The 16,641-nt window shown below is 33.2% G+C and overlaps 1 protein-coding gene across 1 annotated transcript; it reads right to left on the bottom strand.

Moving 5' to 3' along the window:
- Nucleotides 1-1,927: 1,927 nt before the first annotated feature.
- LOC134723943 (uncharacterized) lies at nt 1,928-11,061 on the bottom strand. Its single transcript, XM_063587422.1, has 5 exons — nt 10,929-11,061; nt 9,799-9,882; nt 6,410-6,491; nt 5,721-6,023; nt 1,928-3,238 (listed from the first exon to the last, which is right to left on the bottom strand). The coding sequence occupies exons 2-5, from the start codon at nt 9,859-9,861 to the stop codon at nt 2,610-2,612; spliced, it is 1,077 nt and encodes a 358-aa protein (XP_063443492.1). The 5' UTR covers nt 9,862-9,882; nt 10,929-11,061; the 3' UTR covers nt 1,928-2,609.
- Between the last annotated feature and the right edge of the window lie 5,580 nt (nt 11,062-16,641).

The raw sequence follows: 16,641 nt of genomic DNA, 5'->3' as shown, positions 1-16,641 counted from the left end.
TGTAGCTTAAAGGAGCACTATAGCTACGATATATATAAAAAAATAAAGTATATATTTTTTTAGATTAATCATTAATTAAATTGGAATAATGAAATAATAATTTGCTTTTAGCAATCAATTTGCTTTAATTTTGTTGAAATAAGCGATTATACATAATTTTTGACTGATTCACTTGCAAGTTAAAACGTCATCATCATTCTAACCGGTATTCATGTGAACTTAACTTAACCCCAGTGGCGTAGCTGGGTCATATTTATATGTACGCCCGACCCATGGCGAGGGGTCTGATCGGTGACAAACCGCCCAATGTCAATCCCCTGCTGGTAGTGGATTTGAGGGGACGGAGCCCCCGAAAACGATCGAGTTATCGAGAATGACATACCATTCCTGTCAGTAAAAAATCATTGATAGTAACATACTTTTGAATCTAAATGGTATATTTTTATGTTTAATTTTGAGAACTTATTCATCGTGTTGATTGATAGATAACGGACATTGGTTTTAGAGAAAACGTTCAAACCAACATTACTTTCAAATTGTTTAAATTCGCGAGTGAGCCTGAGTATAGTAGTCTCAGAGTGCGCATACAATCGACAAAAGCACATTTTAATGAACACGAAAAAAATATTGCTTAGAGATGCAACATGAAAAAATTCTGGAACACGATTTTTACCACAAGAAGTGAATTTACCAGTCTTTTCCAGGAATTTAAAACAAATCAAAAATTTTCTTTATTATATTTTCTTCATCTGGAATTTAATGTGTGCCAATAAATCACATTTTATGAAGGTTTATAAATTGAGTATGTAAAACAATTAACTGCGAAAAGAAATGTCCAGCTATTGGTAAAGAACAGAAAAATGAACGAAAACAGATACTTTCAAAATTTTGCTTTAGACTTTAATCAAAGAAAAAACTTCTTCCAAATTTTCATAAAATTGATGAAGGTGCGATAAGTAGTAAAATGTAATTAAGAAGTAAAAAAAACAATTAAGCCCAAACTGTGACCACTTATTAATTGCATGAGAAATACCTTTCATCCGTAAAATGTGGGGAAAATTAAAGAAATAATTACATTATTATATTGCACTGATACTCTTTTGATCATAATAGGATTTTTTTCACAGAGAGTCATTCAAAAACTTTGTCCACATTCGGAATCTAAATATTGACGGCGCTGACTACGCTATGTCTCGCTTTTGCGACATAAGTCACATGCTCGACAACAATGCAAACTGCAAATCGAATCCCAGCAGATAATGAATTGCTTAAAATATAAGAAATGTACGCAGAATTCACAGTAGATTCAGACTTTTACAGAAATTAGAACCAATATAAAATAAACTTTTTGATAAAAGTTAATTTAGTCCCTTTTTATTGAAAATTACAAATGTTTTTCAAAATTCAAGTGTACGCCCGGGCGTTTTGACGTAAACGTAGCTACGCGCATGAACCCCCTAGCTAGAGACTGACAACGCATGCATTGTACGTGAACTGGTTATTTAAAGAAAAAAAATGTCAACAATGAAAGTGAAACTACGGTAAATCATTTGATTACTAATTCGATTCACATAAATCATTTCTTATACGGTTAAAAACAATGAGTAACTTATATTTTTAATCTATAAATTCAAATCAAACAGACCTATAAAAATCCAATTGCACGTGCTAGTTTAACCTATTCATATCTTTATTTGTGTTTACATCGCTTATATGGTCATCTGAGGTCAAATCGATAGTTAATTAGATGGCGTCTGGATTTAAATACACACGAAACGAACCTACATATCATCTACCCCATGCTCTGTAAACTGTTTATTTTAAACGTTTGATAGATTGGATAAATGTTTTACATTGTTATTAACCAAATATGAGAATTTGAGTCAAATTGGTGACCATGAATTTGACAGCTAGTGCCCCTTTAAATGTTCTTAGGTGGTAGTGAAAATCTAGAAAAGAAATGTTTTATTTCATTTAATGAAAAAAAATACGATTATATTTTTTTTTAACAAAACAGTCTAGCATTTATTAATAATAAGAAGAAAACATGAAAACGGCACGAAGCACACAAAAAAACATTAAAAAGACAAAATAAAACCTCACAATTTTCTGATAAAACTCGCAGTTTTTAAACTGGTTAATGCCAATTCCAAATTATAAATAAACCATATTTTCCGATACTTCAAACTTAAACAAATTCGTAAGAAATAAATGATTGTATTTAAAATTCTAAATATAAAACCACGACTGTTATATATTTTATTCTAAAGTCCAAATTCTTAAACAAAGATCTGCGCATTCACAAATAAATTGCAACTTAAAAAAAAAGTTTCAAACATGTAGCTGGGCTACTTTGTTGTAAAAATATTTCTTATGATGTCATATTGATACAATGAATGTGAAATTATTTTGATTTTTTTTTACATTAAAAAAAAAGACAAAAAAAGAAATATGTACAGAAGTAAACTTAGATTTATACGTTTGCTTAAATTTTTAACGTCTTTTTTATTTATTTATGTTAGTTATGTTCCATAGAGAAACTTGGGATAAGTTTAACAAATTTCTAAAATACACATGTTAAAACATAAACGTTTTTTTATTTTATTGAATCATGAAATTTCTACCTGAGTAGGGGCTCTTTCGCACTTAAAATTTGACCCACATACATAAGAACCATGAATATTTGCCATTTGTAAACAAAGAAAACAAAATTTCTGTTGACATGTACATTGCATTTGTTTACAACCCTCAGTATGTTCAATCATAAGTCCACATTTCGGACAAGCTCTAATAGATGGACACTGTACTCCGCTAATATCCTTATCCTTGCATTCACGCAATATTTTCTTCTTGGGGTCTTCACTTGGACAATTTAAATTACCACAGTCTGTACTTTTTGATGTCCGCCATGTCCGACGACAAGACCAACAGAATTCGACAGCAGAATTGCTCTTTTTCGAACAAACTGGACAAAGAATTCGAACAGTTTCCCCGTTATCACGTGCACAATAAGACTGACATTGTGAGCACTGTTGCATTCCGATAAAGTTAGATAGATAGTTTATAGAAAGTTTTGTTTCAAATTCTCTTTGTTCTTCTGTGGTAAGCGCGGCGCATTTTTTTATTATGCTAAATTCCCACAGTTCGTCGCATGGTTTCGGATTCATATGGGGACATCTGAACTCGAATTTTCCACTCGACAAAACACTTCTGCAATATTCAGTAAGGGATTCAGCACCTGTAAAGGACATACTGATAGATTATTCTTGATATCATTGTATTATTATACTTGAGTACTATACGTAATCAGTGTGCTATTCTAAAGCTAAACATAAAAGTCATACATTTGTCCCATCATAAAGAAAATAAATCAACCAAAGTGTGTTGTCGGTCATTTGTGATTATAAAGTTCATTATCTAAGAAAAAGTTCCTTTCTAATCGAGCCATTTCACAATTGTTATTATAATTGATAATTTACTTTCTTCAGAAAAAGAGAAAATAAAATGTTTTTGGTTTGATCTTAAAACAAAGATATATAAATTCAGCACTCATACAACATTTAATAGATTTGAAAATATTTCTTTTTGGAAAGGATTGCAATACTGATTTGAATAGACGATACAATACAGTAACGACATTGGAGAGTATTAAGATGTCGTTATAAGTGTAACGAAAATCGGTCATGGTATATTTTTTTTGGATGTGAAACTCCAGTTGTCTTTCCCTGTTAATTGTATTTCTATATGTATATATGTTTCTCCATAGTTGGAGCACCATCTTTTACTTAAAACACCCCTAAATTTGGTATAGTCTTGATTTTCACCCTTCACGTATAATAGACCGTTCCATATGGTAGTATATAAGGCAGCTTAAGACAGAGAAACTTTGTTAACCGACCGTGCAAGGGCTGTATAGCCAGTCAAGGTCGTTAAAAACTTCCATTTGTGAGAAAATTTGTCAGTTTAATGTGGACCATTGAAGAGTTAACTAGGATTAAATATTCCAACTGGTAAGTAGAGTGGCTTTAGTGATTCAAAGGATATAAATTATAGTGTTTGGATTTATATGTGAATATTTCGAATAGTGATTGTGTTATAAAGTGAACTTATATAATAAGTTATTGTACAGTGAAAGTACAAGGTGTATACTTGCTTGTGTTGCATGTTGTTATATTGTGGACATGTATTAGTGAGAATACATTGTGAAATATTGCTGGTGTTGCAAGTTGTTATATTGTGGAAGTGTATAAGTGAAAGTGCGCTGTGTTAAATTTTACAAGTTTGGAATATATTCATTTCGATCGGATTCATAGTGATAATTAGTGTGTGATACATTCCTTGTGCATTGAAGCATTGTGCAAGTGTAATTGTGTCACTGTGTTATTGTGGTTTATTGAACATTCAAAAGGTGATATTACAAATTGGTGGATATTGTTTATAGATGTTGTATATATGTGGTGTTCATACGTTTAGTGTGATTTGTATTGATGCATGTTGCATAGTAATCCGTTAGTGACATTGTGTAATAAAGTGTCTGATGCATGTTGCATAGGATATATCAGTGACATTAAGAATAATCAGGCTTACTACATGTTGCAAAGTGATTGCATAGTGACATTGTGTGTATATATTCTGTAATAAGGCATTGTGTTTATATATAGTGAATGAGGAACTTCACCTTGTGATTTAATTTATGTGCATGGTGTAGCTTATATATTTGACTTTGTGAATTCATTTAAGGGTGTGTTAATTGTTTTAAATAGGACAACTTGTTGTGGTGGAAATTTAAGATGAACACTTGAAATCCTGATTTATTCAGATACGGATCCATTGATCGTCCTGTTACACGTTACACAAGTAACAGAAGAATGCGTTGATCTTATAAACATTTTAAACATATCAAAATCACCTTATTTGCGCTCCGTTTTACAAATCGTCAAAAATATCATTTGGAACCTGAAGCTTACATTGAAATATGAAATTGAATAGCTACTTTAAAACTTGTCTGGTCAATTAAACGCTGTACAGATTTTAAAAATGATACCCGTTTATGTTAAATAAGGTCAGTGACCACAAAATGACCAAAATAAATACATACATTATTTTAGATGCAATTAAATCATTCGGTTTAGTATTTATTTTGTAGTTTTTTTCAAGCGAAATTAAATGTGCAGACAATACATGAATTATCGCAAATGAAGCATGCTTTAAAAAATACCCAGTTGGGAGTAAAGGCAGGGTCGAATCATAGCCCAGTTCACCAAGTATTGATTTTCAACCGCTAAGTTTGTCATTGAAAAATTAGAGAACAAAGACAAAAGTTGTGAAATTAGAATTCAATTAAATCAGACTATCAAAATTCATATCTAGAGCATTTTAATGCATGATTTGGGGTCGTGTCAAATGCAGCAATTAATTAAAAGATGTCTCTTGTATATTTTTTTTGTTTCTTTGGGGTGCTATCTCATTTGATATCTGTTCGATGTTATTAAAGGCGTATATCTAATTTATATTGTCTGTAATAATCACTCAAAATGTTCCTACTGCTATATTTCAAATCTTTAATTTTGAAGCTAGATATTGAACTTAAAATTGATTCAGATATTGAATTTTAATTTTTGGATCTTGAATACTTTTGCATTTTCTGTATGTGACTTTAATATGAAAGACAGACAAACAATGTTGCATTATAGATGTACTACATTAATTAATAATATTACCTATTGCATGTCCGCACGGCATTCTTGCTCTTTGCACATCTGGGTCGTCTTCAAAAGTTATCATATCTGGTTCTGGGGAAAGCTCAACGTCAGGGTCTAACACCTTTTGTAATGAAATGATTTCTAATTTCTCTGGAGTAACGACATCCATATCTCTCACCGACCAGGACTCTCTCGTAAGATCAGTTTTGTATGGCCCTGGCTGAAGACGTAATACCACAACTAAATTTCCTTCATTCTGGATATTATAGTCTGACAATCTTAGCTCTCTCTCGTTGCCTTCAATATTGATGAGCTCCTTACCTAAAACACGTTATTAACAGTTATACGATGTTTGGATAAATATAAGATAATAAAGGTGTTCGGAAATGCAATGGGTATTTGTTACAACTATGTACATGTATGTTTAAAAGTCGAATTGTTTTACATTTTAAAAAAGCCTTATCTTCGTTTTTCTTCACAAAAAAATAATTCAGACATAATTATATAAGATATATTGATATAGGAAGATGTGCTGTGAGTGCCAATGAGACAACTCTCCATCCAAATAACATATGGACACTTGAAATTTTGAAGGGGGATTATACTTAGTTTCTTTAAATTGCAACCATTTACTTTTTAAATGCAATTTGTCCTGTTCATAAACTCATTTCCTGATAACGTTAAAGAGTAACTAAGACAACACTTACTGAGGTAAAACACTCGTATGTCCTCAGAACTTATGGAAGTTTTTTCCTGAATTAGAGACTTCAATTCTGTAACACATGCATTCTGAAATGAAAACATACTTTTTTATCATTCACATATATATCATCTTCGCTAGCCAAGGGTTACGATCCAATCCCCTCGAGGCGAATAATCGTTGATTTTATGTTGACTTGTTTCATTGGGTCCCTTTTACTGATATCAAGCAGTAACTTGTGTTTGTGAGAGTGTTTTGTTTCAATGTTGAAATAAATCAAATTAGTTAATAAGGTTCTGTCGTTTAAACTGACAATTCAGAGGTTGATTACATATAGGTCGATATATCTCCCAATTGATACGATATTCCCGTGCTTGCATTTTCTATCATGATTTTCTTGATAGAGAGTTGCTGCTCACAAGGAAGATATTAAACCGAGGGATCCAAATGGTGAAGTTGAAATCATCCCTTCTTAAATTTTACGGACGCCATCAGGAGTTGGTTGACCGTTTTAAATAACCGTTTCACAAATGATATCGGAGTTGTTTCTTGCGTCGTAATTACAATCCCCTTCCCTTTCGTGAATGTGATCTACCGAATTAGACTTTTTACCGAATTTGTTATTATCACATAAGCAACACGACGGGTGCAACATGTGGAGCAGAATCTGCTTACCCTTCCAGAGGACCTGAGATCAACCTAGTTTTTGGTGGGGTTCGTGAAGCTTATTCTTTAGTTTTCTGTGTTGTGTCATGTGTACAACTGTTTGTCTGTTTATCTTTTTCAATCATTTTTAGCCATGGCGTTGTCAGTTTAATTTCGATTTATGAGTTTGACTGTCCTGTTATCTTTCATGCTATTTTCACATTTCCTGACCGATGTGAGAAAAAAATTGTTCTCAGCAAATGATTGGTTGATATTTTATTGTGACGACAAATTTTCTTGTTTTCTTCTGAATTTTCTTATTTCTTATTCATGAAAAAGGCGACCATGCCTGATGAATTCACATCAATAGTACACAATCATTTCCTCAAATCTTTGAAAAGGAAGGATAGAAATCATTAGAGAAACAGATTCCACAACTGTAGCTCGTGTATTACGATATTTCTCCACTCGCAACAGTTAAATTTTAATTATTTAAAAAGCTCGGCAAGCCTCGGGCTTTAAATATTAAAATTCAACTGGCTCGAGTTGAGAAATATCGTAATATACTTGTTGCAGTTGTGGAATCTATATGTTAATCATACACAAAGAATGTTGTTTTGCTCACATGAAAAAGTTGTTTTATATTGACTTATAAGTATTTCGAAATGAGCCAGATAATTTGAAAGGGTTTAGAAATCCAGAAATTTTTTTTCTATTCAAATAAAAGCAAGATTTGTCATTTAGCGAAGGTCATGGTGTAGGGTGTTTCGTACTATTTAAACATAACACAACTATGCCTAGTATACATTTTTGTTATAAGGAGCCATTTAAAGCACGCCTCAAGGGGTGCACTTGTTTCTAGTAAGCCGGTCATTCGCCGGTCATGTGAACGGCATATGCCTATTCGTGCGAGAAACAAGTGGAACGGATAATATACCGGCAAATCTAACATGGCTGCCCAAGGACCATAACTACCAACTATAATAGGTTATGGCCTATTCCAGCTGTTTCAGGACGACGAAGAAGGAAAATTGCAACTATATCTTTCACAGACTGAATTGTGATATTTTCATTAAACGTTCACAACAAAAACGTTCGCAAGAGCGAGAAAGCATTTATACGTTGAAAAATTATTAACATGATTAACAACAGGATAAATATGATAATAATAATAATAAACAATTTTTTTTATAAAGGGTGACTACAATTAGTTACGAAATACGAAATATTTTATTAAAGAAAGCTCAAATGCGCATCTGGTGCAAGGAAATTGGTACCGTTAATTTTATTATGAACAAATACTTATCTTCCTATATAAACCTCGGCAATTCTAGTACAGTATATAAATACAAATGTTAGTTTGTTTAGTTAGGTTTTAAGCCGTTTTTACCGCATTTTGGCTATTTCGCGATGATTTTCAATAGAATTAAATGCACAAATTCGGTTCTTGCAACAGTCGGCCATGTTTTTCGCCGCTTAGCCGGTCAAATCAAACCGGCTCGAGCGGCGTAAGCCGGGCATGCGCAGTGCCGAATATTTTTACAAACAAGTGACATGCCGTTTTGCCGACGGCTAACGGCGTAAGCCGTTTGCTAGAAACAAGTCCCACCAAGGTGCTGGACTCATTGTTAGCCTTCAGCTGTTATCGGCATTTTGGTCGGGTTGATGTCTCTTTGACACATTTTATCAGTATATAGATTGAAAAAAAAGTTTGAACCCAGAATTGAAATAAATTTTCCTTTTGTAATATCATGTAGACATGTCAGTTAACTGCTAGTAGTCTGTGGTTATTTATGTATAATTGTCATTTTGTTTATTTTCTTTGGTTACATCTTCTGACATCAGACTCAGACTTCTCTTGAATTGAGTTTTAAATGTGCGTATTGTTATGTGTTTACTTTTATATATTAACTAGAGGGATAGGGGAGGGTTGACATCTCATAAACATGTTTAACCCCACCGCATTTTTGCGCCTGTCCCAAGTCCGGAGCCTCTGGCCTTTGTTAGTCTTGTATTATTTTAATTTTAGTTTATTGTGTACAATTTAGAAATTAGTATGGCGTTCATTTTCAATGAACTAGTATATATTTGTTTAGGGGCCTCCGGGTGCGGGAATTTCTCGCTACATTGAAGACCTGTTGGTGACCTTCTGCTGTTGTTTTTTTATTTGGTCGGGTTGTTGTCTCTTTGACACATTCCCCATTTCCGTTCTCAATTGTATACCTAGTATACATTTTTGTTTAGGAGCCAGCTAAAGCATGCCTCCGGGTTCGGGACCCATTGGTAGCCTTCAGCTGTTGTCGGCGTTTTGGTAGGGTTGGTGTCTCTTGGACACATTTTATCAGTATATAGATTGAAAAAAAAGATTGCAATCATTTGAACCCAGAATTGAAATAAATTTTCCTTATGTAATATCATGTAGACATACATGTATATAAACGAGCAGGGGTTATCTCTTCGGTGCGAGTCAAAACCGGAGTAAACTATGTGACTATCCAAAGCCTTGTATCTGTTATTTAGGGGGGGGTCCAACATATTCGTCGTTCGTTTATTACTTTTACATAAATCAGGCCGTCATACTTCTCGTTTGATTTAATTGGTTATTTTTGATTTGTTTTGTCAGATCTTTAAGTTAGTTGAAACTATTATTTCTGAACATGGTCAAAGGCTCTACTTCAAGTGGATATTTATATCAATGGCAATCATAACACATCTCCTTATTTCTTTTTTTTTTTTTTTTTAAATATTTACCTCCTCAATGGCTAAAGCAATAATTTTACTATCAATTCCATGTAAATATAATTTTAACATCATGTCAGCAGTCTAACAGGTATTCTGAAAAATATGTCAAAACAAGGTACATTTATAAAGTTGAAAAAGTTTGATTCTTTATCTGAAAATTGACTGCTTCCAGAAAATAAACCTAAAGGACCTATAGATTCAGTCGATACAATGTAGTTTTATTTTAGCCTGTGCAAACAAACTCTTCTCCTATACTGTGTATGGCGTCTTTATACTGTACGTGTTTAATCATGATTTGATGTTTTAGTCTGGTAGAACATGATTCTTATTTGTTTTTCTTTCACGTCTAGTTTCCATTTACCGCGAGTGTAGTGACTCTTAGATTGGTATTTTGCGTCTTTACTTCTTGTTTGTTTTGTTTTGGTTTAAGGATGTTTTGCGATTCATGCCATTCTTGTGAGTTCGACAATTCAAATTGATATTTTATTCATATGTTGTGCTGTCATATCCTATCGAAAGTTATGGAATGATTGAGCTTTAGCAAACATGTTTAAGGTGGGTCTCATTGGCGAGGGATTGTCAATATTTTGTAAGCGTGACACGTGAAAATCAAATTATTGTGTCGTGAAAATGAAGTCTAGCGGGACACGGGAAATCACAAAAAAATGAAAATTGATTACGTACATAGTGTAAGCGGGATCCGGGATCAGACCCCCCTAAATGAGACCCCCTTTAAGCCAACCCCACTCTTTATGAGATTGATCAAAGGCAGGAACCTGTAGTTCTGTCTGTCTGTCTGTCATTTTTTTTTGTTTTCCGTTAATTGCTTTCTTCTCACTCATAGTGGTACTATTGCAGTGACGACGTTGTTTTGTGTGTGTGTGTGTGGTTTTTTTTTTTAGATATAGACAAAATGAAAATCAATGTTGACCTACTTTGAAAATAAATTATCTGCAATTAACTTATTCAACATTTGTCGTCTTTTCGTGTCATTTTTTGAGGGAGGCACTTCGTGGTTGTTTGAAACAAATCAACCTCAAAACTGTACACATATCCATCATGTCCATTTGATGAAATCGATTTCCCTTGAAAAAGGAAGTGTGAATGATTCTTATTAAACAAAAATTAAACAAGCTTACCGTTTTACAACACGAACGAAGATTGTCTTTATACAACACTAATCTAGTTTCACTATCACCATTTTCAGAAAATAAAACATTTGTATTTCCCGCTAATCGTTATATGATTTGATAGTGCTATTTTTAGATATCAGCTGGAAAGTTACGTAATTTTGAAAATTTCTGCGCGATAGCAACTTTCCAAAAACCCAAATTATAACCACATTAATGACAAGCTGAAGTTAATAAAGACATGTTTATTTCATTCGTTAAATTAATAAATGTATGGTGTCAAACCAGATTCAATTTAAAATTATGTACAGTAATATTTAATAAAAGTATAAACATGATATCGTGCTAAATGATGATAAATGTGGGACAAAAGTCAATGACACGTTACTGTGTAAATTTAACAAGTTGCTCAGAGAGGCAACTAGTCTACATATGTGTTTCCTGTGTCTTTAAAAAAATATCGGTGTAGATTTGTTCGTGGCCGATTCTGATATACTACCTAATATATCATTGATAAATAGTATGTCGAAATAATATGAAATTATAAATTCTCAAATATGTAATGAAATTGAGAAGGGAAAAGGGGGAATTAATGTGTCAAAGAGATAACGACCCGACCTATTAATTCCTAACATAGAATTTTACTACTTGGAGTGATATAGATATTAAAATAATTAGATGTGTTATGTTTGCCAATGACTAATATCCACCTAATTCAAATGAAGTGGGTGTAAGCAATTATAAAAAAAAAACCGCATACAATAAGGTCGGCTTTAATATTTTTAAGGCCCTGACATGAACCAAAATTTCATGATGAAAATACGAATCAATTCGATTGAGAAAATAACGGCCTAATTAATAACAAAACAGTTAACAAAAACAAATATCACTAAAATGAACCAACGACAAGATGTCTAAATTGTCCTTTATTTCCGGTCAATGATTAGAGGCGATTTTGGCGTATTAAATTTTAAACCTGATGTTTTTTGTTATCTATTGATCATGTGTTTCTTTGTCTAATACGTTCTCCTATTTATTTGTATTGTAGTCCTGTAATATTATGTTGTCATTTCAATGTTATATTTAACATTGCCATTAAAGTGCGAGGTTTGGCATGTCACAAAAACCAGGTTCAACCCACCATTTTTTCCTTTAAAAATGTCCTGTACCAAGTTAGGAATATGGCCATTGTTATATTATTGTTCGTTTCTGAGTGTGTTACATTTGAACGTTGCGTCTTTTGTTTTCTCTTAATTTTGAGTGTAAATTCACATTGCGATAAGACGTGTCACGGTACTTTTCTATCCCAAATTCATGTATTTGGTTTTGATGTTATATTTGGTTTTGATGTTATATTTGTTATTCTCTTGGGATTTTGTCTAATGCTTAGCCCGTTTCTGTGTGTATTACATTTTCATGTTGTGTCATTGTTCTCCTCTTACATTTAATGCGTTTCCCTCAGTTTTAGTTTGTTACCCCGATTTTGTTTTTTGTCCATGGATTTACGAGTTTTGAACAGCCGTATACTACTGCTGCCTTTTATTTGTCTGAATTATTTATACGGGTATTTATCAACCTCTTAGTCATCAGAATTACCCTAAGCAACAACACTGTATACTAAGCAACTACAGACTTTAATATCTCTTCAAGGTTGATGCAACCATAAATGTGTTATTCAAAGCTAGGTTTCTATTGTTAGTTGATTACATGACAATTGTAAATATCTTACATTTTGTTAGCTTTCTCATGCTTAGAAACTATAGAAACCGGTTCCATAGCATATCAACGACCTTTCTATATATGATTTACGTTGCTATTAAACATTTCTTATGTTAATTTTTTGTCATCTATACGGTATTGATATTTTGTAGATTTACCACTATCCGACAATGAATGGCCGGAAGAAGCTTGGTGTTACTCAACTAAAAAAAAAAATCAACCCCCCCCCCCCCTCCTAAAAAAATGAATTAGAAAACAAATAATACAGTTTTAGTTAAAAAATTTACCAGAGTTATAATGACCTTCAATGCCCTTTCATCATGATATCATAAGTATTAGGTTTAGCCCTTCTACAATAGCAGTTAAGTTAAAAAATAAAAACAGAATTCATAACTGGAACTATTGATTTATTCAATGATCAAGCAACATTTATAGAAACAATGAAATTTTAGGCAGTGTTCTCTGAAAAAATTACACAAATATCTGTGAATGTTCGTGGAGCCAATGAAAATCATCCTTTGTAAAAAGTTCCACTACATGAGTAAAACTTCACCTTAATTATATCATATAGATAAATTTTAAATGGGGAATGTGCATGTCAAAGAGACAACAATCCGACAATAAAGTATAAACAGCCAAACATGATAGATTACTAGGTTAAGTATATATTACGCAGAAACGTGTAAAAAGCATCTTAAGATATAGTCTTATATGGACAACAAAATGTACGCCATTGGTCTGAATCGATGTCTTTATCAAAAGTGAAGGTAGTTGGATTAACCTATCATAGTGCATAATTATATATCAAGCACATTTCATATAGTATATATGTACGTAATACCACATAAACTGTATCTCCAAAGTGACCAAAGTCTTGTTTATTAAAGACTTATAACATCACACGTCAATCAGTTTCAAGGAGGAAAAACTTTAATCAGATTTGCTGACAAGGTGCACCAAACTGGTTTCTGTTTCAACATACATTTGTAAATGTAGTTCATTATTTAGATTTATATACTGTTTTATGTAGAGTTTGTTCAGTAAGAGCAAAAAGACTGATACCTAAGTTATGACTAAAACTCACATGGATCTTACCTCATTGACAATCAGACCACATCTTCTTTTTTATATATCTGCCATGCGACTAAAAATGTGTACAAATATATTCTTATTTTTAATTAGTTAGAAGATAATCAACAGTAAAGTATGAACGAACATCGAGAAAAAAGTATTCAACATCAAAATCTACAAGAATTTTGCAAGACAAGAACAATAATAGGATGGTGATCTCCGAAGAAATAGTTTGTTAGGACAACAATGAAAAAAACTCTCCCCCTGTCAAATAAATTCACTACTTTTATGCATTTGCATCTTAACCTCTGTCAATAAATATGAATGTAAGAGTCACTCCTCAATGAAACTGACTATCAGAAACGGAATCGGTTTCAAGTGGCACATCTTTTGCATTCAAAATTAAATCTGCATATTTACACGTGCTTGTTGTCTCTAGTTCCCACAAGCTATAACCAAGGTTCCACATTGTAGATGCAATATGCGCACAACAACCGACCACCCGGGCGCTAACTTTACAGGTGCAATACCAACCGGTGACTTCATCTCCATTTAATTCAATCCATAAACTGTACACTCTTGAGGACAAATGTCTGGATGTTAGTTTTTCTAGAAATAGATTAGGGCGGTCACGGAAAGTCTTGAGCATGTAATTGTCATCAGATAGAAGGCTTTCTGTATAGCTTGGGGCCTGCTTCAGTTGTTTTACTCCAAATGTTATATCTCTGATTTGTTGGAGAGTAAGTTTAGGAAAATCTAAAATGTTTTTCGTGCCCTTTACTTAGCGAATTGAATTTTTTTCCTCGACATACTTTAGTACCTTGTCACCAAGTTACCAAGCTGTGCTCTATCCAGCAAAGTTTGGTCAAGCTCTATATTGCAAAAGTCCTTCATCAGTGGAGATCGGAAGTAATAAATAAATGCAGAAACAATTCTGACAAAATCTCCAATATAGAGAACGAAGTGGTTTGAAACGACTTTGTCGAGAAAGCGCTACTGTTTAATGCGTCCATTGGCGCTTTCAACTACAAAACGAACTTTTGTAATAAATCTTGAAGAATATGCTTCCTCGGTTGTGTGTTGTATTTAGATATAGGAAGATGTGGTGTGAGTGCCAATGAGACAACTCTCCATCCAAATAACAATTTAAAAATTAAACCATTATAGGTTAAAGTACGGCCTTCAACACGGAGCCGGTTTTTGTTCCTTTTTTATGAAACAAGGCATCTCTACTTAAGTTCAAGGTCTCAAGGAAAACTAGAGCATCTCTGAAACCTCTGTCGACTACTAATACGTCATCGTCTTTTATCCATTGCTTAATATCTTCAGCATTGGTTTAAATAGATGCTTGGTAATCGATACATCGTTGTTGTGGCCATTGGCATAATATGGCCCCAAGATTTAAAAAAAAGTATGCCTACGTGTAGCATCAATTTTGGATATTGTTACTCTTGGTATCAGTTTCAAAAGATTTCTTATGAAGAATATACGTGCAAATAATGATAGTATTTGTGTTTGGATTAGTCTGTTGTCTTGATCTAAATAAGCCTTGTCTTATGTAGGACTTTCGTCACAGGTATTCGTTTTTTTTCCAAATTTCACAGAAAACAGTTTTAACCCGTCATGAAAAAATATTAACTAGAACAAAACTCACAGCTTCTGAGGCAACTTTTAGGTATAAAGACTTAGTCCTTTTAGAAGTATCTGTCCAAGGTAACATAGACTGACATTTGAGATGGTTTCTGAAAATTCCCTTTCCCTAGGATCATCATAGCTCGTTGAGCATATCTTTATCAGTTTCATTTTCTTTTTCTCAATCGGATGAAGACTGTTGTGAATTCTGATCAATGGTTGTCTTGGTAAATGTACTATATTCAGAGCTGACATGTCCAATTTCTGAAGTTAAATCCATCTGAATACTGTTGTTTACTAATTAGATGTTTGAATGCAGTGTTTATTCCCAGATAGCACCCACTTGTTGATCCAACATCGGTTAATTGTTGGCAGATTGTTGTCGTGCCAACCAAGTGCCAACAACATCCCACCAACTGTCATTTATGGATGGTTGGGCCAATGTTGCACCAACATCTCTCTGCCAATTGTCATTTCAGGATGGTTGGGCCAATAAGTTCACCCGAATTGTCACTTTGGGATAGTTAGGCCAGTTAATGTCACCAATCAAAGAACGCCATCAACAGTGTTGCATCAAAGTAGAAATTTCGCGTAATAAATCAATAGTTTGTCACAAAAGTTCTATCATTTGTGCACCCGTGTATACACTTTATATATATATATATATATTAACGCTGTTGTCTAAAGATTATTACATGTATCTCAAATTATCTTAACGGTAAACCATGATATTGTTTGGTTGGTCGGGTCACCGGACACATTTTTTAAACAAGATACCCCAATGATGTCGATTGTGGCAAAGTAAAATTGGTTCAACTTGGCACAGTATAGTTTCAGAGGAGAAGATTTTTGTAAAAGTCAATATTGACGACGACTGACAACCAAGTGATGAGAAAAGCTCACTTTGGGCAAAGTGAGCTAAAAAAAAAGAATGCTCATTTAAAAAACATTATGTAAGCTTGTTATTATAAAAGTAGAACTACGTTTATTTCCGAAAACAAATCCTAATAGACAACTTTCGAGATTAATGCATTTCCCTCAAAAACTCTGGTTTTAGTGAACATCATTCGTGAGTTTTGGGGCATCATCACTTCCATCCTAACGTTGAGCGAGTGGTTGGAAAATTATAATACTATATTGCACGATTTATTCTGCAAACTAAATTCTCAAACATGACAAGGAACATTGCTATCATTAGAGAATTGTTATTAAGTACTTACAAAACAAAATTTATTTCTAGTTTAACCTGCACAATGACGATCACTTAGACGCTTGATGAACGTTGATAGTGCAGGGATAC

The sequence above is a fragment of the Mytilus trossulus genome, chromosome 1, assembly GCF_036588685.1.
Source record: "Mytilus trossulus isolate FHL-02 chromosome 1, PNRI_Mtr1.1.1.hap1, whole genome shotgun sequence".
Classification (NCBI taxonomy): Eukaryota; Metazoa; Mollusca; class Bivalvia; order Mytilida; family Mytilidae; genus Mytilus; species Mytilus trossulus.
This window is presented reverse-complemented; position numbering and strand designations above follow the sequence as displayed.